Raw genomic sequence first — 25853 nt, forward strand, 5'->3', positions numbered from 1 at the left:
GTGAGACCCTTGGGCGGGCCCGTGGCCCCTTTATTGCCTGCAGCAGGGATGGGGGTCCCCAAACCCCCTGCCCCAGGGGGGGCCGAGCCCTGGTGTCCCCCCCATGTCCCCCAGCAGCGGGGCAGGAATGTCCCTGAAAATGTCCTGGCAGCAGTGAGGACACGGCCTCGCTCCACAGCCGTCCCGGGGAATAAATAGCACGGGAGCTCCGGACAGGGCGAGGCAGCGCCGGCTCCGCCGATTCCCCCAGCAGGTCCGTCTGTCCCGGCGGGGCTGAGGCACGTGGGGACATCCCGGTGGATCCTGCCACTGTCCCGGCCCCGGTGAGGCCACCGGGCAGCGTCACCCAGATCAGCAGGGGCGTCACAGCTCGTCGTGCGGGATGTGGAGCGCGTGGTCACACAGGTCTGGGGGGACAACGGGCTCAGGGCATGGCAGGACCCCGGGGAGCCCCAGGACGTGGGGAGAGCCCCACGGAATCCTCGGGATGCAGCAGAGCCCTGTGGGACACCCCGCTGTGCCTCGTCCCTTCCCGTCCCTTCCTGCCCCAGCACCCATCCCAGCCGTGACCTGAGCCGGGGCCACCTGCCCTTCCCTGGCTCTGTGCTGTGGTTAATGACAAACTCGGATGTTTGGGCAGTGCTGCCGGCCTGGCCCCTCCCCACCCCAGCCCCTGGACGCAGGATGAGCCACAGGAGCAGCTGGGAAGACCCTCAGAACGCTCTGGAAAGACCCTTGGGATGCTCCAGAAAGGAGCATTTCCCTCGTGCCTGTGCCAGGTACAAAGGGACCCACCCTGCCCCAGCTCTGGATGCCACGTCCAGCACTGGAAAGGCCCCAAGGTCACGGTGTGCCCTGACCCAGGTGTTTGTGAGCTGGAAATAGCCCTCGGGAGGGGAGACGGTGCCACGGGCTGTGCCAGGAGAGGCTATGGAGCCACAGAGTAGCTGCCCTGGCTTGGCCCCAGCACCCAAAAAAAACTCCAGCAGCAACAGCAGCAGCAGCAGCAGGGTCTGGGCACTGGCACCTCAGCACCAGGATTTTGGGAACAACCTGAGGCTCCTCCTCTGCCAACACTGACAGAGCAGCCAAGACCCCCAGAACAGCAGAGACCCCCTGGGACCCCCAGGACCCCTGGCTCACCCGTCCTCTTGCTGCAGAGCCGATCCTTGACGTTTTCAGCCTCGTGGGAGAGAAACTCGATGAGCTCGTCCTCGTATTCCTCCGCGATGCTCTCGCACTGCAACGGCAATCACGGCGGTCACGGCACAGCCGGTGACACCGACAGCGCCCCAGGGAGCGCCAGGGACACTGCCAGACCCCCAGGGAGCCCAGGGGAACAGTGACACTGACAGACCCCCAGGGAGCACCAGTGACACTGACAGACCCCCAGGGAGCCCCTCTCCCAGCAGATGCCACGAGGGCCCTGCCCACGCACTGCGAACTTCAGGCTGGAAGTGACGTCCCCGTCGAACTTGACCCCGGAGAGGTCCATCTTGGTGCCGTCGTGGGAGATCACCCGCACGTAGCTCTTCCTGTGCGTGGCCGGGTCCGTCTTCTCGCCGTACTCCTTCATCCTCTCGCACACCCACTCCAGCAGCTCCGTCAGATGCGCCTCGGAGCGCGCGTACGGCACCTGCGGGGGCCGGGCGGGTCAGCGGGGCCGGGGGGTGGGATGGGGGAGCGGGAGCGCCGGGGACGCCTCCTCACCTCCACCACCGACTGGCTGCCGTCGGGGTTGATGCGGAACGAGCCCATCTGGATGGTTTTCCTGGGGTCCACCTGGGAGATCTCCCACTCCAGCTCGTCCACCAGGGCCCGGCACGCTGAGGGGGGCACAGGGATGGTCCCGGCTCAGGAACACACAGAGCCACTGGGAGGGACTGGTGGGACTGGTGCAGACTGGGAGTGGTGGGCAAGGAGGGGTCCGCAGGGAGACCCTGGGCCTGTCCCCAAGCAGGGGGAGTGTGGCCACAGGATGAACAGATCCCAGTGGCCCCCCGGCCCTGACTCCCATCACCTCCCGTTCTCCCATCCCACCGTGTCCCCGTGGTCCCATCCCGTCCCTCCCTGACCCCCAGTCTGCCCTGGTCCCCCCCTTCCCTCCTGTGCCCCCACCTCCGCAGTGCAGGTCCTGGCTCCGGCGGGCTCCGACTGCGGGCACCAGCGATGCCAAGGCCAGGGTCAGGCAGAGCACGGCCGGGATCCAGCCCCTCATCCTCGCGGATCCACTGCGGGCGACCTGCAGGCAGGGGCAGCTCCAGCACTGGTGGCACCGGTGTCCCCACACCGTGTCCCCACACCGTGTCCCCACACCGTGTCCCCCCAGCACCCCCATTCCCCGCACAGCCGTGGGCACCGCAGGGCTTCGATCCCCCCCCTGAGCCCTTCAAACCCCGTCCTCTGCAGGGTCTTCCTGTGCCGCTGGACAGCACAAGGACCCATCCCCTATAGGGCTGAGCCCAGAGCCCCTATAGAACCCCCTCCCCTATAGGGTTGACCCCAGAGCCCCTATAGAACCCCCTTCCCTATAGGGCTGACCCCGGAGCCCCTATAGAACCCCCTTCCCTATAGGGCTGACCCCAGAACCCCTATAGGACCCCTTCCCTATAGGGTTGACCCCAGAGCCCCTATAGAACCCCCTCCCCTATAGGGCTGAGCCCAGAGCCCCTATAGAACCCCCTCCCCTATAGGGCTGACCCCAGAGCCCCTATAGAACCCCCTCCCCTATAGGGCTGAGCCCAGAGCCCCTATAGAGGCCCCTCTCCTCTGGGCCAAGCCCAGACACCCCTACAGAGCCCCCTCCCTATAGAACAGACCCCAGAGCCCCTACAGGGCCGAGTTCCACGGAGCCCGCTCCCCTCCGGGATCACCCCCACAGCTCGCTACGGAGCCCCTTGGCCCCCGGGGCCGAGTCCAGCGTCCGGCCGAGCCCCCCGTCCCGAGCCCGGGCCCGCTCGAGCCCCCCGTACCCGCCGCTCTCCCGTCCACTCCGTCCCCCGCCCCGACCGGCCGCTCCGGGGCTGCCCGCGGCGCAGCCGGGCCCGGCGGCCCCCCCGGCCCGCCCCGCCGCGGGGCGCGGCCGCTCGGGGCGGGGCGGCAGAAGCGAGGCCGGGCGGCGGAGCCGATCGCAGCGGGCGGGGCGGCGGCCCGGGCGGTGGCAGGGCCGTCCCGAGCGCAGGCGGCGCCGCGGGCAGCCCGGGCCGGGCACCGAGGGCCCGCCGCTGCCAGGGCCCGGCCGCGTGGCGCTCGGCCCCGAGGGGGCGGGGCTTGTGCTGACCCCCGCCCACGGACCGCCCCCAGCCCCGTCCTCCCTGCCATGATCCTGGGATCGATGGAGCCCCGTCCTCCCTGCCGTGATCCCGGGACCGGGGCGAGCCCCGTCCTTCCTGCCGTGATACCGGCACCGGGACCGATGGAGCCCCGTCCTTCTTGCCGTGATCCCGGGACCGGGACCGGTGGAGCCCCGTCCTCCCTGCCGTGATCCCGGCACCGGTGGAGCCCCGTCCTCCCTGCCGTGATCCCGGCACCGGGGACCGATGGAGCCCCGTCCTCCCTGCCGTGATCCCGGGACCGGGACCGGTGGAGCCCCGTCCTCCCTGCCGTGATCCCGGGACCGGTGGAGCCCCGTCCTCCCTGCCGTGATCCGGGACCGGTGGAGCCCCGTCCTCCCTGCCGTGATCCCGGGATCGATGGAGCCTCGTCCTCCCTGCCGTGATCCCGGGACCGGGACCGGTGGAGCCCCGTCCTTCCTGCCGTGATACCGGGACCGGGACCGATGGAGCCCCGTCCTCCCTACCGTGATCCTGGGACCGATGGAGCCCCGTCCTTCCTGCCGTGATCCCGGGACCGGGGCGAGCCCCGTCCTTCCTGCCGTGATACCGGGACCGGGACAGATGGAGCCCTGTCCTTCCTGCCGTGATCCTGGGACTGGGGCGATGGAGCCCCGTCCTTCCTGCCGAACCCCAGTCTGAGCTCCGGTCCCGGTGTGTCCTGCCGTTCCCCGGTGCCAGCCCGGGCTCCTCTGCGCCCGGGCCCCGGTCCCAGCTCTGGTCCCGGTCGTTCGTGCCCTGCCCCGGTCTCGGTCTGGTTCCTCCGTGCCCTGTCCCGGCCGCACCGCGTCCTCGGGTCCCGGTCTGAGCCCGGGTCCTTCCTGCCGTGTCCCGGTGCCTCCCCCGCCCCCCGTGGCCGGTGCCGATCCCCGGAGCCAAGGAGGACTCGCGGCGCGGGTGTCCGAGGTGTTTTATGAGGGCGCCCGGGCCGGCGGGCGAGGGATGGGGGCGCGGGCAGGGATTCCCGGTACCGGCAGGGAAAGGGAGTCCCGGGGCGCCGGGCCCCGGGGGTGGCCCGGGGGGGTCGGGCAGGGTCGGGCACAGCCCCGACCCCGCTGCTGGTTCCAGTTCCACGAGTGTTTATCCACCTGTCCCGAGGCTGCTCCTCGCAGGGGCTCCGGTCACAGGGCAAGCACCGGGGGAAACACGGCCCCGTCTGCGGGGACAGAGGAGGGTCAGGGGGTGCGGGGAGGGGGCGCAGGGAGGGGGAATGGGGGCACCTTACGCTTGGGGCTGCTCTGGCTGTCGGGCTCGGGCACCTTCCAGTCCAGCTTTCGGCCCTTCTCGTAGAGCCCCTTGAGCACCTTGCGGAACTCCTCGGGCTCCGAGCCCTGCGGGCTCAGCTCCAGGTACTTGCGGTAGAGCTGCAGCGCCGTCCGCGCGTCCTCGATGCTGTCGTGGGTCTCTCCCTGGATCTTCAGGTCTAGGGGGAGACCCTTCGGTCAGGGAGGGGCCTGGCAGGGACCCCCGGGGGGAGGTTGTGCCCCTGCTCCCGCCCCTCCAGGCTCCAGGCGTTTGGCCACTGACCCAGGAAGTACCAGGCCAGGAAGCGCAGGGAGATCATCCTCTTCCTTGGGATGTGGAACAGGTACACGGTGTCGATCACCTGGTCCTTGGGCACCTGGGGAACAGAGAGGGTCCTGCTGCCAGGGCAGGGGGGCTGCCGTGGGGGAGGGTCTGGCACGGCTCCTGCCCAGAGCCCGGGGCAGGGAGGGGGCTCAGCACTGTCACCATCAGGTTGATGACACGGAAGTCCTTCTGCAGCCCATGGCCCACGAACTTGACGCCCACATCGATGAGGAAACGCAGCTTCAGGTAAGTGGATTTGAGGGTGGTCAAGTGCTTGGAGGAGATCTTGGCATCCAGGTCTCCTGGCTTGATCCCGGAGTACTGGGTCAGGTAATCCACCACCTGCAGAGACCAGGGCCCGTGGAGTGGGGGTGGGAGGGCTGAGGGGCTCAACCCCCTCCCCAGTTCACCTGCTAGCATCCTGGGTGGGGGGCTGTCATTGCAGGTGCCCCTGCATGGAGAGGGTCAACAGCCCCAGGAGACCACAGGGTACCCAGGTGTCCATGGGGAGCACCCAGGTGTCTGGGTGAGGTCACCATGGAGAGCACAGGTGTCCAGCTGAGGTGACCTGTCAGCAGTACAGTGGGTGCCTGTCCTCCCTGGGGCTCTAGGGAGCTGCGTGAGGCCAGGTGGGTGCCCCATACCTGCTCCTGGGTGGAGATGTAGTCATCAATGAAGGGGACCCCCTCGTTGGGGCCCTGCCCACGCACACAGGTGATCCGGGCCACCGACATCTGGCTGGGCTTGATGGTGGATTTGGTGCCATCGCTGCGCAGCTCGGCCTCCTCCTGAGACAGGAGACAGGGCAGGTGATGACCCACCGGCCCCAGCCCCAGCATCACAGAATATCCTGAGTGGGAAGGACCCACAAGGATCACTGAGCCCAATGCCTGGCCCTGCACAGGCCCATCCCCCAGAGTCACCCCCTGTGCCCCAGAGGATCATCCAAGCACTCCTGGAGCTCTGGCAGCCTTGGGGCTGTGCCCACTGCCCTGGGGAGCCTGTTCAGTGCCCACTGTGGGAAGAACCTTTTCCTGAGATCCAACCTAACCCTGCCCTGACACAACTTCAGGCTGTTCCCACAGGTCCTGGCACTGGTGACCACAGAGATCAGTGCCTGCCCCTGCACTGCCCCTCACAAGGAAGCTGCAGACCCTGACGAGCCTCCCCTCGCCGAACAGACCAAGCACGCCCTCAGCCACTTCTCACACAGCCCCTGAGGGGCTGCCCTTGTGCCCCAGCCCCCCCAGCCCCCGCCCCAGGGACCCCTGACCTCGTTCAGCGTGACGAACTCCGCGTCCAGCCCCACCAGGTCTCCCGCCTGCGGCATCTCGCTCAGCATGAGGGGGATGAAGGTGGCGTGGCACTTGCGCTGCTTGCGAGCCAGCGAGGCCTCTGCCAGCAGCACGCTGGCCTCGATGGGGTTCTTGACTGCAGGGAAAGGGGAAGGATCTCAGCGGGGAGCCGGCGGCGCCGGCCCCGCGGCCGCCCCCGCCGCAGCCACTCACTGACGAGGTTGTACTTGGCGTTGAGGTTCCTCCGGGCGTAGTAGAGGATGGCAGGCACCTTCCAGCTCATGTCGAACTGCACGGCCTCGCACTGCAGGGAAGGGGACACTGCGGGGCAGCCCCGGGGCCTCCACGGGGTCCCCAGAGCCGCGGTGTCACCTCGGAACTCACCTTGTCCACGGGCTCGATGAGGAAGTCGTTGAAGAGGTACCACTGCTGGTGTGTGACTCCCTGTGGGGAGAGGCATGAGGGCCCCCCCAGCGCAGTGCAATGACTCCTTTGCCCAGTTACCAGGGAAAGAGGGGTGTGACAATGCCATGTGGGAACCCCCGCCCTTCCTGGGACACCGTGGGGAAATCCCTGCTGCCCTGGGTGGTGACAGCGTACGTGAAGTGTACGGGCTGGACGGGCTCCGGGCTCTGCCCAGCTCCTGACCAAAACTCCAGGGAGATGCAAGAGATAAGAGACAGGGATGGAGCCTTGACACACTCTGGGAACTCCTGGCTTGGGCATCTCCACCAGACAACAGGACTGCCCAGACCAGCCCTTTCCTTGGGAAGGGAGATGACGTCCCTGCCCTTACCTGGAAGTACAAGGACAAGCTGGCACTGTGCCCGTGGCCAGGAGGAACCAGCCTGAGGGTGTGTGGGAAGAGGGTTTCTTCAGCCCTTCCCTCCCCGTGAGGGGCCCGAGCAGCTCTTTGCTGTTCAGGGCTGCCTGGCACGTTCAGCCAAACACACAACACTTGACTGAGAGACCCCGGAATGGGGCTGGGAACGACCGACCCTGTGGGCAGCAGGAGCCCTCGGGACGGCTCCAGGGAGCCAGTGGGTGATGCTGTCAATGGGAGTCCCGCAGGGTCTCACCTCCTTACGCTGGTGGTAGGTCTCCCCCACTTTGATGTGCCCCACCAGGCTGCCCCCCGTGCGGGAATCCAGGATGTGGACGACGGTGGCCATGAGGTCGTAGATGTACACGGACTCGGGGTCATCTGTTGGGCTCAGCTGTGGGAGGAACCGGCCCGAGGAAGTGACTGAGTCCCCTCCAACCCAAACCTCAGCGCTTGGATGCGCTGTCACCACCAGCCCCGAGGTTTCCTTGCTCCCCCGAGATGTCTCGGAGAGATCCTCGTCATCTCTTGGCCACACGGGCTCGGCAGAAAGTGGTTGTGAGGCAGCTCTGCTGCCACAGCCCTACGTGACACGACCGCGGAGCCCCACAGCACGCCCGTCAGCCTTTACCTCATCAGTCTCGCTCCAGTTGCTCACGTCAAGCTCTTTGCTCTTGGTCAGCCTCATCTTGATGGCGTGAGGGATCCAAATGTTCTTCAGTTCCTCCACGGAAGCGTACGAATGCCCCGTGTCAGGGTTCCCCAGATCCTTCCTGCACAGAGAACCGTGGAAAGCTGAGGCACAGGGAGACATGAGATGTCATCCTGGCCAACTTCTGCAGGGCAGGGTCCCCACCCACCCACTCCTCAGCTGTGGGAGCTGCCTGGAGCAGGACCGTGGCAGAGGTGCTCAGCCAACATCAGCCACCAAAGGCCAGCATGGGTTTGGGGCTTCTGTCAGTCAGAAAAGGGGAACGAGGATGGGGGGCTCGAAAAGGGATGACCAGGTGGGTCACAAAGGTGTCTGAAGGGGATGTGGTGCAGCCTCAGAGCAGAAGAGAGACTGTTCCAGTTCAGAGACCCCATGGAGCTACAGGCAAGCAGGTTACCAAATTATCATTATTAGATGAGAAATGGCCCAGAGAACCACCCAGGAGGTGTCACTGCTCAGAGCCACCACTCATCAGTTCCTCCTGAACGGTCACCTACCACTCTCCAAGAGAGATCTCCTTTCCCTTGGTGAGGTCAAAGCCTCCTCTCTTCATCATGGCTTTCTGGAAGGAATACTGGCAACGAAACACAGGCAAGTGTCAGCACGTGGTGACAGGCCAGCCCTGGGGACATGTGGGTGACAGCCAGGCCAGGAGCAGGGAAAAGACAAGGATGTTAAAGTTGGTGACAGGGAAAGTGACAGTGAGGGAAACCCAAGGTGCCATGAGCTCCAGGGAGCTGGCAGGTCCCAGGGGACTGGGGGAACGGCAGTGACTCCTGCAGTCACACCAGCTCTGTCACAACAGGAGATCTCATCTTTTCCAAGCGTACGGATCATGCTACAGGCATGACCAAACACCGCCACATCCTCAGTGAACACAGCTCAGGTGGAGCAAGAGGCCAGACACAGCGAGACCAGGGTGAAAACCTCCACAGGGCCGGGCACCGCAACCCCCGGAGCAGGGAGAACAAGCCCCAAAGTGTCTCCCCCACCTCAGCCTGTGTCTTCCAGAAATCTGCCTCCTTGGAGCTGTTCACCTCACAGTTAATGACCAGGACGTCCGGCAGGCAGCGGATGTTCCGGGTCTGCACCTGGGGAGGGAGCAGGAGATGGAAGAGGGGCAGCACTGGGAGCCTGGAGAGGCTCAGATTGGGATTGGAACACTCTGCCCTCCACCAGTGCCTTTCTTTGCTTGGCTTCCTCCCCTCCCTGGCTGCATTCTTGGTAGCTGGGGGTACTCCCAGGACAACTGAGGCAGGGAGCAGGCTGCTCCCTCAGCTCCCAGGGGGTTTCTCTCTGCCCCCTGCCCCGGGAGGATTCAGCCCTGTGAGATGAATTCACACAGCCCGGGAAATACCCCACGGCACATCGGCTGCCAGCCGGGCCAGGAACCGAATCTCTGGCATCCACTCAGGAGGTTCCCCGGTGACTAATGGAGAAACTGCCCCCCTCGTGCCCATCTCCTGCAGCCCCTCGTGCCCTCATGCCCCTCCTGGGCTCACCGTGGGCTGGTACTTCTCGCAGTTCTCACACCAGGCCTGTGTGTTCTGCTCCAAGCAGATGCTTCGCTTTAAAATTTGGGCAAACTCATAATCCTTGACTGGTTTTTCTGAAGGGAGAAAGGACAGTAACGTCACCTTCCAACACACAAAAACCTTGACCGACTTAGCTCAGCCAAACCTCTGGGGTTTTCCTCACAACCACCAGCCAGAAGGTCAACCCCCCAATCTGTCTTTCTGTAGCCAAAAGCTCAACTGGTTGGAAACCCAACCCTAGACCTGGGGCTGCCACAGCCTGGCAGCTCCTCACTGCAGGTGTGTTTCACCTGGAAAAGCCACAGATAACAAAGCCCACCCTGTCCCCCGTGCCTGGCCCTGCTGTTACCGGTGCTCTCGGGGTAGGAGAGGGTGAAGAGCAGCGTGGAGGACACCCGGACCGTCTCCTTCCCACAGCGGCACATGCTGCAGTTCTCCATCTCACAGCTGAAGAGCTGCCCGATGACAGAGTCCCCTGAGGACCCAAAGCTGCTGGAAAAACACAGCACTGGGGTCAGCAGGATCCCAGAGATCCCTGTGGGGACCCACATCTTGGGCTGCACAGAGCCAGCTCCCAAATTCCAGCAGCCCTTGGGGAACCGGCCCTCGGGTTTGCAGAGCTGGTGTCCTCTGTCCCAGGGCCTTACCCGGTGCCAGCTCCCCGGTACGCCTGCGGCCCCTCCTGCTCCTGGGTTTCCTGGTGCAGCTGAGTGAGGATGAAACGGTTCCAGCTCTGAATCAGCCGCCCCAGGTTCACCTTCCCCGTGGCTTCATCCGAGTCAGCCAGGATGAGCCCCAGCGCCGAGGCCTCCGGGATCGTGCGGAAAGCCCGCAGGAAGTTGCTTCCCTGGGGATGGGGCAAGAGTGTCAAGTGACAGGAGTTTCCACAGTGCCTGACACCGACCCCACCCGGCTCCTGTTCCTCTGCAATCCCTGTGACCCTCCCGGGCAGCCCAGCCCACCACGGACCTGGCAGGGATCTCCTCGGGACAGGTCCAGCATATGGAAGAGCAAGCCCAGCTCACAGCCCAGGCAGAATTCCTTCTGGCAGAGGTGGTTCTGGACCAGGCAGCGGACAGGCTCCAGGAAGTACAGCACCTGGCAGAGACCGAGCAGTCAGGGGGGTCCCGGGGCCATGGTGGTCTGGGAAGGGCTGGGGAAGCTCCCACCTGGATCATGCAGTTGCAGTATGCATTGGGAATGTGGGGCTCCAGCCCTGCAAACAGCGTCTTGTTGTAATGCTTGAAGTCAAAGTCCTCCAGCCCCAGCTTGGAGTATTTGATTGTGACCTGAGCAGGGACATGATGTGTTAAACAAGCACCTTCCCACACCACAGGACCCCTGTGGGACACCTGGTGCACTCAGGGGGGTCCCTGGCCACGGCCAGCCCAGCCTTGGGACCCCTAGAGCCAGCCCCAGAGCAGCCCCCCAAGGCCATCACCTTCCTGTACTTCTTGGCCACCCTGTAGAGGTGTGGCTCCTCCTCCCGCCCGATCGGGGACTCGGGCACTTGGCTGAAGTTGTCAAACTCGTTGTCCGACTCCTTTAACCGGTAAGGAATCTGAGGCAGGGAGAGAGGGGATGAGCAGCTGAACCCTGAGGTGGAGAGAGGCCCCGTGTACTGACACAAGCAGCTCCTGGGCTTTCCTGCCTCCCTGAATGAGCAAAGGGATACACCAGAATGGAGTGGGGCCCTCCCTGGACCTGCACGAGGCCTCCACACCTTCCTTCTCACAGGGATTTGTCACTGTGGGAAACCACAGAGGCACCATGGGCAGTGTTTTCCCAAGGGTGAGGGACGTGCCTTGAACCTCCCAACCAGACAGCTCAAACCTTCCCTGCCACAGAGCCAGGGAGGGAAGGAGCAAGGAAAACTGCCAGGCTGGCTCTGCTTAAGAGAAGCTGACACCTCCAAACTATACACCTGCAGCATCCCACGGGAATTCCACCTCTCATCCCTGTCCCTGAAACTTTGGAGATCGCTCAGCATGCAGCGAGCTCCACCCTCCTCCAACCTGCAGAGCTCCAGTGCTGGAATCCCCACCACAGCCCCCCAAAATGCCCTGCTGAGAGCGGGTACCTGGTTGCGGAGCTTGGTCCTGGGGTTTGGGGCGTAGCCAATGAATCCCACTTTCTTCATGGTTCGCAAAATCTCGGGATCTACGGGGGGGGCTCGCCTGCAAACACCCCCCGACTCAGAGCAGCATCTCTGACCCACCCAGAGGCCTCCTGGGTGTGCTTAGGGACTCAGCCTGAGGGTGGTCCCGAGTGCTCCCCCTCTCCAGTCCCTCCCCAGGTTCATTTTCCAACCCAACAGACCCCTGGGTTATGCCAGGGTAGGGCGGCAGTGCTGAGCACAGGTGGGTCAGGGACAGGCAGAGGGAAAACAAGGGTTTCCACATAGGTAGAACAGAGCTGGTGGGATCCCACTGGGATCTCCTCATCAGCAAGACTGAGGTCTGACTGTCTCCCAGTCTCCCACCGTCCTCACACCTGCCCAGTCGCTGCCCCTCGGCCGTTCCCATCCACTGCCAGGAACTCATCGGGCACTTCCCTGGGCAGGTGAGGAGGGAGGAGAGGCTGTTTTTCCTGGGAGAGGCCGGGAATTACCGCGGTGCCGGGGCGGAGTTGGCGGCGGGCCAGTCGGAGAGCAGCGTGTCGCTGGTCAGCGGCACCGGGATGAGCGAGAGCGGCACCAGGTCCTGGTTCCAGTCCAGGTGCGGCAGCGTGTCCACCATGCAGGGCAGGGCGAAGTCGGTCTCCCGGGAGTAGGCGTTGAAGGTGACCTCGGGGGAGTCGGCCCAGAGGTGGACACAGCCCTCGGAGTCCCCGAAGGCCAGCGCCTGTTTGCTGGCGGACACGTCGAAGGTCATGATGAGCGGCCCCACCATGTTCACGTGGAAGATGTCGGCGGGGTTGGCCAGCCCGGTGGGCTCGCAGAACTGGCACTGGCCTGGGGGAGAGCAAGTGCTTGGCCAGCCATCCTTGGATCGTGGAATGTCCATGGGATATCCATGGAAGGGACCCGTGAGGATCAAAGTTTAGCTCCTGGCCCTGCACAGGGAAACCCCAGAAGTCCTCCCAGTCCCCAAATCCAAACACCTGAGAGCACTGTCCAAAGACTCCCTGACCTCTAAAATTATGGAATATCCTGAGTCGGAAAGGACCCAGAAGGATCCTCCAGCCCAGGGCCGCGGCTTCACGCACCTGTCTGGGAGATGATGGCCAGGCGGGAGGTGTAGGTGGGGATGAAGCGCAGGAAGAAGGGGTCGATGTGGACCTGCAGGGGGGTGGTCGCCCGCATCATGCGCAGGTCGTAGACCTTGAGGAAGCGGTCGCAGGCCAGGCCGTTCATCCGGCTGGAGAAGCCACAGGTCACCAGGAGGTTCCCGTGGACGTCGAAGTCGGACAAGCTCCCGGAGTAGGCGTCGAACTCGTGCTCCACCACGAACGTGCGCAGGTCACGCAGGGACACCTGCGGGGGGATGGCGCTGGGTGCCAGTGCTCCGGAGCCCCCGGAGCTGTGGGAAGAGCTGGACCCCAACTCCAGGGGACCCCGGCAGGTCAGGCAGGGCTGCCATTACCTTCCCTGAGGTGTGCCCGCAGAAGAAGAAGCGGTTCGACTGCCTCATGATGGTGATGCCGGGCACCTCCACGGTGTACTGGGAGGGGGGCGGGAAGCGGGATGAGCAGGGATGAACCCCGGAGCAAAGCTCCAGGGAGCAGCCCCCGGCCCAGCCATACCTTCTGAGTCTCCTGGACGGTGTTGAGGTCGATCTCGAGGACGTGGTTCTGCAGCCCGGCCACGAGCAGGGTGCTGCTGTCCGTCAGCAGGAGGCTGTGCATGTCCTCGGACTCATCCATGCTGCGGGAGAGGACAGGACACCCTCACGCTCCTGCCCCGCTCCAGGAGGCAGCAGGGAAGGGGTGGCAGGGGGGCAGAGGGGCCAGAGACCACCCTCCCAGCACGGGGGCAGCGGGGGGAGGACTCACAGGTAGTCAAAAATGATGAGGCCGCCCCGCGACATGTACTTGAGGTTGGTTTTGGTGAGGAAGAGGACGCCGTTCTCCAGGCTCTGGATCTGGCGGATGTCGTCGCTGCTGTTCACTTGGAAGGAGGAATATCGCTCCAGGGTGGGGCCGAAGAAGGAGGTGGCGTGGCCCTAAACACAGAGGGGCAGGGATGTCACAGCCCACCCCATGTGGGGATGGAACTGGATGATCCTTACGCTCCCTCCCAACCCAAACCACTCCACGATTCCATCAAATTCCCTGCCCCCCAGGTTTCCCCCCGTGACCTCCCCACGTACCCCGTGGTTCCCGACCCAGAGCATCTCCTCGTGCAGGTCGAAGTGGGACACGGAGACGGGCACCCCGACCTCGGACACGGCCGTGTGCAGCTCGCTGTACATGCCCTCCATCAGGTGCACCGACTCTGGCACCGGGATGCCCTCCAGGGACACCCCCTCGGGGTCCAGCTCCACCAGGCTGGGGTTGAGGTGGGGGTCCAGGACAGGGTCCAGCGCGGGGTGCAGGGGCGGCGCGAACTCGGCCAGGGAGGGGTTGAGCCCTTCGAAATTCATGGTGAACGCTGGCGGCCCTGGGGACAGAAAAGGAACCAGAGGTGCTTGGTCAGGAACACCCAGAGCCGCCGGTTCTTGGAATCGGTGACCCCGGGGACGGGAACCGCAGCTGGAATGTCCAGGGAGTGTGGGGTGCAGGGCTCTGCCAGGACACCGAGGACACTGGGGCCGTAAACTCCCCCCCAGGACACGCTCAGAGCCCCGTCACGGTCGGGAGGAGCTTGTGATGACCCCTGGACCAGGGGGAACCGGACAGTGGTCCCGGGAGACTGGGCAGTGGTCCTAGGACACCGGGCAGCTGCCTGAGGAACCGGGAAGGAGGCCCAGCGTACCGGGCAGCCTCCCCGGGGTACCAGACAGGGCTCGAGAGCACAGGTAGCTGCCTGGGCAGACGGGAAGCAGCCCTGGGGTCCCGGGCACCCCCCAGGGCACCGGGCAGTGGTCCCAGGCTGCACGGGACGCCGAGCCCCACCCGGCGCTCGGGGCCCCGCCCTGCCCCACCCCTGGCAGCTCCGGGCCAAGCTCCGCACCCTCCGCCTTTATCTCTACGAGCCGACACCGAGCGCGCCGGGGGTATCTGCGGCCGCAGCCCCGGGCGGAGCCCGAGGGGCCCGGCCCCACCGGCCCCGGCCCGAGCGGACGCTCTCTCCGAGCTCGGGGCGGCCGCCACCCCTCACCCCGCCGCGCCTGCCTCACCGAGCCGCCGCCGAGGCCGGGCCGGGCCGGGCCGCGCTGCCGGTGCCGCCGCCGCTGCCGGGCTGGTCCCGCCGGGCCGGGCCGGGCCGGGCCGGGGCCGCTCCCGCCGTCGCTACGGCAACCGCGCCCCCGCCCGCGGCCGGCCAATGGCAGCGCGGGGCGCCGCGCGCGGGCCAATCAGCGCCGGGGCGGGGCGGGACGAAGCGGCGCGGCGGGACGGGGCGGCGGAGGGGCCAGAAAGGCTGGACGCGGCCGGGGCGGGGCGGGGGAGCCCCGGCGGGACCCCCCAGCTCCTGGCTGGTTCGCGGACCCCCGGGCGCTGCCGGTCGCTGTGGCACCTGCGGCGGGCCGCGAGCTCCCACGGATGTCACGCAGCGTCCTCGGAAACCCCAGTGTACCCCACGGGGTCCCACCGTGTTCTCTGATACCCTGGACACCCCACGGGGTCCCCACGGTGCTCCACAGTGCCCCACGGGGTCCCACCGCGTGCCCTGCACCCCGCGGGATCCTAAAGTATCCTCAAGTACCCCACAGTGTCCCTCGCAACCCCCTGGCATCCCACCGTACCCACTCGTGTCACAGAGCAGCCCGTGGCGTCCCACTGAGCCCGCGGGGTCCCACTCTGCCCCCCAGCACCCCACGGGATTCCAAAAGTGTCCCTAAATTCCCCACAGTGTCCCACGGTGTCCTCAGCGTCCCACTGTTCCACGGAGTCCCACAGTGTCCCATGGGATTCTGTAACATCCCAGGGGTCCATCGCGTCCCGTGGCACCTCACGGGATCCCAAAGCATCCCTAAACACCCCATAGTGTCCCACGCAGCCCCGTGGAATCCCACAGCGTCCACCGGTGTCCCACGGGGTCCCGCAGGGTCCCAGGGGGTCCCCGGACAGGGCACCGCGGTGCTGAGCCCCACCGGCTCCGGCCTCCCCCGTGTCCCCCCTCCCAGACCCACGGCGGCCCCGCCGCCGGCGCCCGTGCCCGGGGAAGGCCGGGGGCAGCCCCGCCGGGCGGGAGCGGGAAGCGCCGGAGCCGCCCCGTCGGGGCCGCCGGGATTGCAGCACGTCCCGGTCCGGCCCGCAGGGCACCGGGCGCATCCGAGCCCCGATGAGACCCCCGGGGCCGCGGGGAGCCGCCGGCTGATGGCCCGGGGAGGCCGGGGGACACGGGGGACACCGGGAGGGACACCAGGAGGGACAGCGAGGGGACCCCAGGGACACACGAGGAACACCGGAGGGGACACGGGGGGACACAGCGGGGGATCCACCGAGGTGACACGGCCGCGGGCTCCCCGGTGCGCCCGTGGGGGGCAGCCCAGGTGCACCGAGGGGAGGTCCCGGTGCCGGTGCCTCCCATCCCGCTGGGCGCGGAGCCGCCAGGAACTGCCCCGGGTTTTCCTGCGCGTCCCGTCCCATCCCGTCCTGTCCCGGTGGGGAGCGGGGCCGGGCGCGGCCAGGGGACCCCGGCCCGGTATCGGTTCTGCTTTCGAGGGAGGCGATTTCGCAGTAACGGGGGGCGGGAGCCACCTGCCCCGGGGATTCCCCACCTGCCGCCGCCCCATAAGAACCCGGTGGCAGCGCCGGTGGCGGCATCGACCGGGAACGACCGGGAATGGCTCCGCTCCGCCGCCTCTGCCTCTGCCTCTGCCTCCCGCTGCTGCTGCCGCCGCCCGCGGCTCCGGCCCCGACCCCGGCCCCGGTGTCCCGCACCGACTGGGCCGCCTGCAGGATCCTCTCCCGGGACCTGTCGCGGCTGCTGGCGACCGTCAAAGAACCGCACTCGGTGCTGGTGAGCGCGGGGGCTCGGCCAGGGGAACCGGGGGGGTTACGAGGGCCGGGAGGCACCGGGAGGTGTGGAGCATCCCGGCGGGAGGGGGGTCCCGAGGGTGCGGGCAGCCGGAGAGGCCCGGGGATGTGGAGAGCTCACTGACCACCCGCTCCAGGAGGAGATGCAGCTGAGCGAGGAGGACCCCCAGAACTGGCCCCCCCGGATCCACTGCAGTGACGCCTGTGACCCCCCCACGCTGGACACCAACAACACGGTACTGGGGGCCAGGGGGCTGCCGGGAAGCATGAGGAGGGCTGGGGGGGCCCAGCAATGCTGAGGGATGTGCCTGAGGGTCCCAGGGATGTCTGGGGGTCTCGGGGATGCACCTTGGGGTCCCAGGGGTGACCATGGATCCCAGGGATGCTGAGGGCTATGTCTGGGGGTCCCAGGGATTCTGAGGGTGTCTGGAGGTCCCAGGGATGTCTGGGGGTCTCAGGCATGCTGAGGGATGTGCCCAAGGGTCCTGGGGATGTCTGGGGGTGCCAGGGATGCTGAGAGATGCACTGGGAGCTCCCAGGGATGTTTGAGGATCCCACGGATACTGAGGGATGTGCCTGGGGTTCCCAAGAGCACCCAGGGGTGTGGGAGGGTCCCAGACCCCCATCTCACCCCCCCTGCCCCCTGCAGCGCTGCCTGCACCGGATCCTCCAGGTGCTCCAGCACTACCGGGACCTGCTGGGCTCTGACATCTTCAGGGAGCAGCCGCAACCCCAGCTGGAGACCACGATGGACCAGCTGCTGGGCCTCGTCCAGGTGAGGGGGAGGGAGGGTGGGAGCCCCGAGGGAGCCCGGCGGGGGCACAGCGCCCATCAGCTGCAGCCCTGGACCCCCTGACACCCCTCTCCCCGCAGCAGGAGCACGGCCACCCCCCCCGGCACCCCATGGCCCCCAGTGCCACCTGGTCTCACCAGCTGCTCCGGCACCGGGCCCTGAAGCGGCTCCGCTCCTTCGCCGCCGTCATGAGCCGCGTCTTCACCCACAGCGCCAGCGCCCGCTGAGCCCCGAGGCTCCCACCCCCCCTATTTATTCCCTCCCTCTCAAGGGGTTATTTATGTGCTCCATTCCCCACTATTTATGTGCTCCATTCCCTATTTATCTCGGGTATTTATGACTTTCTAATAAAGCTCTGGAGGAGACAAAGCGGCTCCCGCGCAATGGGCGGCACGGGCGGGGGTGGGTGGGAAGGGGTTTATTTACAGGGGAGGAGGGGCCGGGGGAAGTCACTGGAAGTCACTGGCGTCGATATGGAGGGGGGGGAAGTCGGTGGAGGCGAAGAGAGAGTTGACAGCGGGCAGAGCCGAGTCCTCAGGCTGCGGCAGGAACGGGTCACGGTGGTCCAGGAGCGCGGCGGTGCCTGGGAGGGGAGGGGGCACCTCTGGGACCCTCAGGCACAGCCCTCAGCACTCCTGGGACCCCCGGGCATCCCTGGGCTTCCCAGGTGCATCCCTGAGAATCCCTGGGAACTCCAGACACCCCTGGGATCCCCAGGTGCATCCCTCACCCCAGCACTCACCTGCCAGCCCAGGATCCAGCTGGGGCCTCCCGTCCAAGCTTTCCAGCATGTTTGGCATCAGCTCCGCTGCCTCCCGCGTCTCCAGGACCCCTGAGTCTGGCTCCTCCAGCGACTGCAGCAGCTCCTGGAAGTCAGGGCTCCCGGGCAGCAGCTCCAGGTCCCTCAGCTCTGCTGGCAGCATCCCCTGGTCCTCGGTGACCTGCAGTGGCTCCACAGCCCCCGACCTGGGCTGCAGCATCCCTGTCTTCTCAGCTCCCACTTGTTGCAGCATCCCTGTATCCACAGCTCCCACTTGTTGCAGCATCCCTGTACCCACAGCTCCCACTTGTTGCAGCATCCCCGTGTCCACAGCCACTGTCCTCTGGTCCCCTGGCAGCACCTGCAGTGTTCCCAAGTCCCCTGGTCCCACCTGCAGCATCCCCAGCCCCCAGGCAGTACCTGTATATTCCCCACAGCCCCTGGTGCCACTTGCAGTGTCCCCTGGATGTTGGGGACCACCTGCACCACCACTTCTGAGCCCCTGATCCCACCTGCAGTGTTTGTGGTGGCTCCAGGCATTGGGCCCCTGATTGAAGTGTCCCCAAGCCCCCGGGCTGCAGCATCCCCGGGCTCATGGCCACTCCCTGAGGTGTCCCCAGGTTTCCTGGGGAGACCTGTGGATTCCCTGGGCTCTGGGGCTGTGGCAGTGCCAGGCCACCATCCCACTTTGCCCCCTGTCCTCCGGGCTGCAGCTGCAGCGTCTCCAGGTTCTCGGTGGCAACCACCAGCTCTTCTTCCGTCTGCCACGACTTATTTGCCTGCCTGGAGGAAGGGACAGCGGGTCAGGGTTGGGATCAGGGTCAGGGTATCCCCTTTCCTCTGGGGTCCAAGCCCCCAAGTCCAGGACCATGGGGAGATGGGGGACAGGGAAGGGGGACCGAGGCTTCCCCCCCTCACCTGGAGGACACACGGATGAGGCGCCGGTTCAGGTACTTCTCTGGCTCTGTCAGGTTCCCTGGGGGAAGAGAGGAGGCTCAGAAGGGGTGGCAAGTGCTCTCCCTGCCCTGTGCCGTGCCAGCCGTGCCATGCTGTGCCGTACCCTCCTGCCGCTGGCTGTAGTAGGGCCCGAAGGCCTTGTCTCGGGCGATGTTGGGATACAGGAACTGGAGGGGGTTCTCGGGAACGTTCTCCTCCATCATCATCTGGTAGTCACGGATGATGTCGGGCAGGGCCAGGGACGCCAGCTCGGCCGCCGTGTACGGATCCACCGAGTGGAAAGTGGGGGATCCTGCAGGGCCCCCGGGGGTCAGTGCCCAGGGCGGGCTGAGGGGCTGGAGCCCGGGGCTGGGGGGGTGCACTCACCGCTCTCAGGATGCTCCACCCAGGTGCAGGTGACCCCCCCCAGGGTGCTCTCGCTGAACCGGATCAGGAACGTCCCCGTTTTCTTCGACTTCAGCAGTTTCCTCTCTTGTTTCCGGCTCACGAAGCCCAGGATGAGTCTGGGGGAGGCACCGTCAGCCCCTGCAACCCCCGGGTCCCCCAGCCCCCAGCCCTGCTCCTACCCGTCCTTCCAGAGCTGCTTGAGGTGCTCCTGGAGCAGCCCCAGGATCCCGTCCAGCCAAGCCCAGAAGGAGAAGCTGGCGGCGCCGTCCTGAGAGAGATGTGGGTGAGAGGGGATGGGGGGGCCAGGGGAGGATGGGGCCATGGGGGGCTTGAGAGGACAGGGTCATGGGGGGACGGCGACAGGGGTGACAGGCTCTGCTCACCTTGGAGAACTTGGGCCAGGTCACCACGGCACTCTCTAGTGATGTCTTCGAGCCTTGGAGGCGAGAGCAGGGTGAGCAGAGGGATGGCACAGCCCCAGAGCAGGGTGAGCAGAGGGATGGCACAGCCCCAGCCCCAGAGCAGGGTGAGCAGAGGGATGGCACAGCCCCAGAGCAGGGTGAGCAGAGGGATGGCACAGCCCCAGCCCCAGAGCAGGGTGAGCAGAGGGATGGCACAGCCCCAGCCCCGTCGTTCCCCCCCGAGGTCGGCGCTGGCTCCCAGCCTTACCAAAGAGCTTCTCGGCCAGCATGAGGAGGTGGTCTTGGCTCAGCCCCCTCTCTGCCACGCTCTCAAACTGCCAGCTCAGCACCTCGGCCAGACGGGGCCACGGCGCTGAGGGCGGCGCCGAGAAAAACTGCTGGGCCTGCAGGACAGGGGGTGAGCGGGGACAGGGACATGGGGCAGGGGACAGGGACATGGGGCAGGGGACAGGGATGGGACAGGGACCAGGGGACACGGATGTGTGGCTGGGGACGGGGATGAGCACTGGGGCAGGGGACAGGGACCAAGGCACAGATACAGGACAGCAATCAGGGGATGGGGACAGGACAGGGACCAGGCAGAGAAGGGAGAGGGTACAGAGCAATCAACAGCACGAACAGGGACCAGGAACCTGGCACAGGATGGAGGTCGGGTGAGGAGCAGGGATGGGGATGGGACAAGGACCAGGACAGGGGGGCACGGGGTAGGAGATGGCAGGGATGGGAGCACTGGGGGACAGTGCAGGGCTGGGGGTCCTGCTCGCCTCGGGGTCAGAGCTGAGCATGTTGAACCATAGGATGGAGGCCCAGGCGCTGGAGAACTGGTTGTTGTTGGAGATGATGACGAAGGGCAGCGTAGAGGTCTGTAGGGGGCAGGAGGGTCAGGCTGGCAGCCCCCAGTCCCCCCAGCTCCCCCAAGCCCCACAGGCTCCCCCAGGCCCCCCAAGCCCCCCAGCCCTCACCTTCAGCTCCAGCTCCAGCCCACAGTAGGCGTAGGCCAGCGTGAAGGTGATGAGGTGCAGCTCCTCTGTCACAACCAGGGGACTCTGGAAGGAGGTGGCACTGTGATCACCACGTGGCCCCAGCCCCCACTGCGTCCCCACAGCCCCCAGCCCCACACCCACCTCGCCGGCGCCTTTGCTGCCCTTGCCAGACCTGCTGTCCTTCTGCTCCTTCAGTGTCTGCGGGGCAGGGCAGAGTCAGCGCGGGGCGGGGGCTGGGGCTGGGCGGGGGTCCTCGCCCCGCTCCCCGCCCCTGCTGGGGACCTGGGGGTCTGGGGGGGGGGCCCCTACGAGGTACTGGAAGTCGCAGACCAGCCCCTCCTGGGGACTGTCCCCGGCCAGGAGCGTTTTGCTGCTCGACGTCAGGATGTTGAACTTGCGAAACCTGCGGGGCAGAGAGAGGCGGCGGGCGGGGGGTCCTGGACCCCCGGCCAGGGGGGGCACAGTCCCGTCCACCACCTCCAGTGCTCGCCCGGCTCTCACCCTTTGACCTTGGGGGGGTCCCTGCAAGAGAGAGCGGGGTGTCAGCGGGGCGGCGGGACCCCCGTGGGCGGGCAGGGGGCTGGTGGGGGTCCCGACCTGTCGATGTGGATCGTGGCCTCCATGCGGTGGTTGCGGTCGTGCAGCCGCACGAGCAGGCGGGCGCGGGCAGAGAACTTGCTGTTGGTCCGGAGCACGAGCGGGCGCTTGAAGGGGTTGGGGGTGCTGGGCTGCTGCTCCACCACGAAGGCGCTGGGGCAGGGAGAGGGTCAGGGCTGCCCCGGCACCGTCCCGGCCCCTCCGGCCCCACCCGCGCTGCCCCCACCTCTCAGAATGGTGGAATACCCTGAGCTGGAAAGGCCCACAAGGATCAAAGTCCAACCCCTGGCCCTGCACGGGATGACTCCAAAATCCCACCATGCCCTTAGAGCGTTGTCCAAACACTCCTCGAGCTCTGGCAGCCTCGGGGCCACAACCACTGCCCTGGGGAGCCTGTTCAGTGCCCGACCACCCTCTGGGGGAACAACCTTTTCCCAATATCTAGCACTGACGCATCCCCAGCCATTTACATCCACTCTCCTACCTCTTCAGCAGGTGTGTGAGCTGCTCCTGCAGCCGCTGCTCCAGGAGGGGGGTCTCTGCTACCAGCGGGTCCCTCTCGTAGGTCACCTTCTGCTGCAGGTCACCCAGTGCCCGGAGCAGCTTCCGCAGCTGGAACAGCCCCTGGCCCAGCTCCGTGAACCTGCGGGTGCCACGGGGCTCAGTGGGGTCCTGCTGTGACCCCCCATGCCCCCCTCCCAGCCCGGCCCTACCAGGTCTCCAGTGGACGCAGGTGGGTGTCAGCCGGGGCCCCCAGGCACGAGCGCTGCTGCCGCTCCCGCCAGTCCCCCAACTCCTGCTGCAGCAGCCCCCGCAGGGTCTCGCTGCGCCCCAAGAGCTGCTGCATCTGAGCCAGCACCTCCTGGGGACACACGTGGGTCTGAGCAGGGGGCGAGGAGTACCCGTGGCCCCCCAAGCCCAGCCCGGCCCCCCCTCACCCGCCGCTGCTGGTCCAGGTTCTGCAGCTTGGCCTGGAGGGCTTGGAGCTGCCGGGCGTACTGGGGGTCCCTGCTCCTGTCCTCACCTGTGGGCAGGTGGGGGGCTCAGGGGGGCTCAGAGGGGGCGCAGGGCAGCGCCATCCCCCCTGTCCCCCTGGGATGGGGCTCACCTGGCTGGTAGTGCACCTTGTAGCAGAAGTCAAAGGCGTCCTGCAGGTCCTCCAGGTGCCGGAAGGCACGTTCGGCCTCCTGTGGGCAGAGGGGGGTCAGGGGGGCCTAGGTAGACCCTGGGGGCCGGGGGAGCCCGGGGAGGATCCGTTACCTGCAGGGCCGTGTGGAACTCGGCCAAGCGCCGCTGGATCTGCTGCTCCCGCCCGCTCTCCGGGGCCGTGGTGGGCGCCAGCACCAACCCCCTCTGCAGAGACACGGGGTGTCAGGTAGCGGCCCCAGGACCCCACCGGGTGAGGGGGGGACACCCCTGCCCTACCTGCCCACCCGCCTGCCCCAGGCGCAGGATCCGCTGCTCCTCCTGCAGCAGGTTGGCCACCAGGTTGGCGAATTTCTCTGGATTCTCCTCGAACTCGGCCTGCAGAGGGGCCGGGGGAGTCAGCGGGGCACAGCCCCCCGGCCCCTCTCCCTCAGCCCCCGCCCCGGCCCTGACGCCCACCTGGAGCTCCCGGTGGGCCTTTCGCAGGTTGTGCTCCAGTATGAAATCCTCGTGGTTCGTGCCCAGGCTGCCCAGCTGATCCAAAAGGAGCATCAGCAAGGATTGGAAGAGTATCCGGGCATGGGATGAGAGCGGCTCGGCCGCCTGGCGCCTGCGGCACGGGGGGCTCAGTGTCGGCACGGCCCGTGGCCCCCCCAGTGCACCCCCAGCCCCGGCCCCCCGTTACCAGTTCTGGTCCTCGATCCAGGCGGCCAAGCACTGGCGCACGGCCATGGGCAGCTCCGAGCTCGCGTACAGCTGGTGCACCTGCTCCAGGTACGTGTTGGCCAGGCCCTGCACCTCCTGCCACTGCGCCATGCTGGGGGACGAGGGGTGGTCAGGGGGCCCACTGCACAGCCGGAGGATGTGGAGCCAGTGCCCACGTGCCCTGACCTGGCACACCCGCACCTCACCTACCTGCTGCAGCACGGGGGTCCCGGGGGTCCCTCAGCTCTGGCTCGGCCCCGGCTGATCCTGGGGCTCCTTCTGCTCCAGGCAAGGGTTGAGCCACGGTGGGTTTCCCACCTGGGGCGGGGGGCACACGTCCCACCCCATCCCCACCCCATCCCCACCCCGAGGGCCCCCAGCACCCCCTGTGCAGCCCCCCAGGCCCCTCCCAAGGTCCTCCTAGCCTGGTCCCCCCATTGCACCCCCAGGGATCCCGGGAGCAGATGCCCCTAAACACCTCTCGCCGCAGGGGGATACCCCCAAGAGACCACCCGATGGCGATGCCTGCGTGCCCCAGCCGGGACCCCCTGTCTGTGCCCCCCTCCCCCGGGAGCCCCAGTCCCCCGGGACCCCTCGGAACCGCCTCTACCCCCCGGGACTCCCCCTCACCCAGGACCCACCGGGACCTTCAGTCCCTCAGGACACTCCGGGAACCCCAAGACCAGCTCGAGACCTCCCTGGGACCCCCCGGGACCCCCCGGGACCCCCATCCCGGACCCACCTCGGCCGCTGCCGGGTCAGGAACGCGCAGAGGCCGCGCCCCCTCCCCGCTCTGCGCCGTGATTGGCGGAGCGCGGCGGCGAGGCCCCGCCCCTCCCTCGTCTGCCTCGTGATTGGCGGAATGAGGCAGCGAGGCCACGCCCCCTCGGACAGACTTTCAGAGGGTTTGCCCATTTCCCCGGTTTGACGTCACGCGATGGGCGCGGTCAGAGAGGGCGCGGCCAGAGGGGGCGTGGCCAGCGTCCTGTCGGGGGATGGAAACGGGAGTGGGGACAGAACTGTGGGGACAGGGACAGGCTGCAGAGAAAGGGAGAGAGCCGCGAGGAGAGGGCAGTGGGGACAGAACTGTGGGGACAGGGACAGGCTGCAGAGAAAGGGAGAGAGCCACGAGGAGAGGGCAGTGGGGACAGAACTGTGGGGACAGGGACAGGCTGCAGAGAAAGGGAGAGAGCCGCGAGGAGAGGGCAGTGGGGACAGAACTGTGGGGACAGGGACAGGCTGCAGAGAAAGGGAGAGAGCCACGAGGAGAGGGCAGTGGGGACAGACTATGTGGCCACTGGGCTGAGGGGACAGGGTTGGGGCCATGGGGACGGGGACAGGTCATGGGGACAGCGGGGACAGAGGCACAGGGCCTGGGACGCTGGGCAGGACAGGGACAGAGCAGCTGCCAACACGTGGCTCAGCAAGGCCACCCCCGGAGTCAAGGTCCGTGTGCCCCAGCACAGGGTGACCCTGCACTGATCCAATGGGGACAGGGACACTCTGCCAGCTCCAGCACGTGGCCTTTATTCAGATGATGATGGCGGAGCCGCTGTGAGCAGTGGGCACCGGCGGGGGGTCCCCGGCCGAGGTGAAGTACCCGATGAGCGCCCGCACCCCGGCCTTGAGCCCCGGCTGCAGCCCCAGCTGCACCCCCATGGCCACGGGGCCGCCGAGGCCCCCGGTGAGCGCGGCCAGCCCGGCGTAGCCCAGGTCCTCGGTGGCCTCCAGCGCCCGTGCCGAGGCTGTGGCGCTGCAGCCCTGGAAGGCGAAGTAGACGCTGGTGCCCAGGTTGTAGAAGATGCTGACGCCGGGCACCCACTCCAGCACCCGGTGGGCTTCCTGCTCCCCCGGTGGGTTGCAGGCGTCCTCAGCTTCACCCTCGCCCTCGCGCCGGCGCCGGGACAGCCGGCGGCACAGGGACAGCCAGGCCCCCGGGACCCTCCCCGCCGAGGGTGCTGTGGGCTGGGTGCCGGGCGCGGGGGTCCCGAGCAGGGTGGGATCCACGCAGGCAGAGCCCCCTGGCCGCGCCAGGCTGAGGAGAAGCAGGGACAGGGGCCGGGGGGCCGGGCCTTCCCGCAGCCGCGCCAGCCCCCGCAGCACTGCTGTGGCCACGGGGGTGCCCAGCTCCCCTGCCAGCCCCAGCGCCTCGGCCTCGGCCTCGGCCACGCAGCCGGCCCCGTTCAGCGCCAGCACCAGCGCGGCGCGGGCCAGGGCGTGGGGCTCTGGCGGCAGCCGGGAGAAGCCGGGCAGGGCCTTGGGGCCCAGGTCCTGGCACGGGATAGCCGCGCCTGCGTCGGGATGGGACCCGCCAGCTCCGCCAGCAGCGCCCGCAGCCGGTCACCGGCACCCGGCCCGGGGTCCGCGTCCTCAGAGACAGCAGCGGTGGCGCTGAGGAAGAGGAGGGGAAGGAGGAGCAGAACCCGGGGCATGGCGGCAGATCCAGGACAGGCTGTGGAGGCGGCAGAAGGCAGAGCCCCATCAGCCCCCTGTGGCCACAGCCCCCCATGGCCCCCCGGTGTCCCCAGCTCACCCGCTCGCCGCTGTCACCGTTCCTGCCCTGGCCAGATGCCACTGTCCCTTGCCCCGTGGGGCGGCTGCAGCCACAGCCGCCCCCGCGGCCCCTTTATAGCCCCTCTTATCAGGGGGTTGCGACACGCGGGGCCCGGTGCAGGGACAGGGACCAGGGACGGGGCACTCCCTGTGGTCAGAGCGGCTCGACCCCCCAGCTCCAGCTCCCCCCAGCCCCACTCA

At 67.2% G+C, this 25853-nt stretch overlaps 4 protein-coding genes across 8 annotated transcripts; 1 reads left to right on the top strand and 3 right to left on the bottom strand.

Annotated features, from left to right (window-relative positions):
* Nucleotide 1: 1 nt before the first annotated feature.
* Nucleotides 2–14634, bottom strand: PAN2 (poly(A) specific ribonuclease subunit PAN2). 5 transcript variants are annotated; one of them, XM_050334568.1, is made up of 30 exons: nucleotides 14546–14625; nucleotides 13577–13866; nucleotides 13260–13429; nucleotides 13011–13131; nucleotides 12851–12928; nucleotides 12474–12741; nucleotides 11877–12219; nucleotides 11347–11443; nucleotides 10708–10827; nucleotides 10436–10555; nucleotides 10236–10364; nucleotides 9914–10113; nucleotides 9616–9758; nucleotides 9234–9340; nucleotides 8724–8822; nucleotides 8229–8305; nucleotides 7651–7792; nucleotides 7276–7413; nucleotides 6581–6640; nucleotides 6410–6500; nucleotides 6175–6332; nucleotides 5546–5689; nucleotides 5064–5243; nucleotides 4860–4953; nucleotides 4553–4755; nucleotides 2119–2242; nucleotides 1711–1826; nucleotides 1439–1636; nucleotides 1144–1240; nucleotides 2–407 (listed from the first exon to the last, which is right to left on the bottom strand). In XM_050334568.1, exons 2-30 carry the CDS (start codon nucleotides 13847–13849, stop codon nucleotides 364–366), a joined length of 4134 nt encoding a protein of 1377 aa, XP_050190525.1. In that variant the 5' UTR covers nucleotides 13850–13866; nucleotides 14546–14625; the 3' UTR covers nucleotides 2–363. The 5 variants fall into 5 exon arrangements, with proteins under 5 accessions (XP_050190525.1, XP_050190526.1, XP_050190528.1 ...); XM_050334569.1 differs by having other exon boundaries at nucleotides 9616–9755; nucleotides 14546–14624; XM_050334570.1 differs by lacking the exons at nucleotides 2–407; nucleotides 1144–1240; nucleotides 1439–1636; nucleotides 1711–1826; nucleotides 2119–2242 and adding an exon at nucleotides 4226–4488 and having other exon boundaries at nucleotides 4558–4755; nucleotides 14546–14634.
* Nucleotides 14635–16155: 1521 nt separating this feature from the next.
* IL23A (interleukin 23 subunit alpha) lies at nucleotides 16156–17369 on the top strand. The gene is made up of 4 exons (XM_050334588.1): nucleotides 16156–16332; nucleotides 16487–16585; nucleotides 16999–17124; nucleotides 17223–17369. The coding sequence occupies exons 1-4, from the start codon at nucleotides 16156–16158 to the stop codon at nucleotides 17367–17369; spliced, it is 549 nt and encodes a 182-aa protein (XP_050190545.1).
* An 86-nt stretch (nucleotides 17370–17455) lies between these two features.
* Nucleotides 17456–23892, bottom strand: STAT2 (signal transducer and activator of transcription 2). Its single transcript, XM_050334546.1, is given in 26 exon segments — nucleotides 17456–17725; nucleotides 17885–18307; nucleotides 18310–18402; nucleotides 18405–18685; nucleotides 18821–18878; nucleotides 18963–19151; nucleotides 19226–19362; nucleotides 19426–19514; nucleotides 19630–19682; nucleotides 19916–20051; nucleotides 20433–20531; nucleotides 20631–20714; nucleotides 20793–20849; nucleotides 20961–21054; nucleotides 21153–21173; nucleotides 21249–21401; nucleotides 21733–21891; nucleotides 21962–22110; nucleotides 22187–22272; nucleotides 22357–22435; nucleotides 22509–22601; nucleotides 22674–22772; nucleotides 22854–23004; nucleotides 23080–23211; nucleotides 23310–23378; nucleotides 23842–23892. Coding segments are annotated over 24 exon segments (3048 nt in total). The 5' UTR covers nucleotide 23211; nucleotides 23310–23378; nucleotides 23842–23892; the 3' UTR covers nucleotides 17456–17591.
* A 535-nt stretch (nucleotides 23893–24427) lies between these two features.
* On the bottom strand, nucleotides 24428–25746 carry APOF (apolipoprotein F). The gene is given in 3 exon segments (XM_050334548.1): nucleotides 24428–25402; nucleotides 25405–25551; nucleotides 25633–25746. Coding segments are annotated over 2 exon segments (900 nt in total). The 5' UTR covers nucleotides 25532–25551; nucleotides 25633–25746; the 3' UTR covers nucleotides 24428–24629.
* Between the last annotated feature and the right edge of the window lie 107 nt (nucleotides 25747–25853).

This window comes from Myiozetetes cayanensis, unplaced genomic scaffold (genome assembly GCF_022539395.1).
Source record: "Myiozetetes cayanensis isolate MyiCay16 unplaced genomic scaffold, myiCay2020 scf55, whole genome shotgun sequence".
Lineage (NCBI taxonomy): Eukaryota > Metazoa > Chordata > Aves > Passeriformes > Tyrannidae > Myiozetetes > Myiozetetes cayanensis.

What these genes read in the sequence shown, in the direction of transcription:
- PAN2 (XM_050334568.1), bottom strand. Translation starts at nt 13,849, where the DNA reads ATGAATTTCGAAGGGCTCAACCCCTCCCTGGCCGAGTTCGCGCCGCCC. An exon ending in CCTACCACCAGCGTAAGGAG is followed by an intron (nt 6,641 to 7,275) that starts GTGAGACCCTGC and finishes CTCTCCCCACAG; the next exon opens with GGAGTCACACACCAGCAGTG. An exon ending in TCATCGAGCCCGTGGACAAG is followed by an intron (nt 6,501 to 6,580) that starts GTGAGTTCCGAG and finishes CCTTCCCTGCAG; the next exon opens with TGCGAGGCCGTGCAGTTCGA.
- IL23A (XM_050334588.1), top strand. Translation starts at nt 16,156, where the DNA reads ATGGCTCCGCTCCGCCGCCTCTGCCTCTGCCTCTGCCTCCCGCTGCTG. An exon ending in AAGAACCGCACTCGGTGCTG is followed by an intron (nt 16,333 to 16,486) that starts GTGAGCGCGGGG and finishes CACCCGCTCCAG; the next exon opens with GAGGAGATGCAGCTGAGCGA. An exon ending in AGCTGCTGGGCCTCGTCCAG is followed by an intron (nt 17,125 to 17,222) that starts GTGAGGGGGAGG and finishes CTCTCCCCGCAG; the next exon opens with CAGGAGCACGGCCACCCCCC.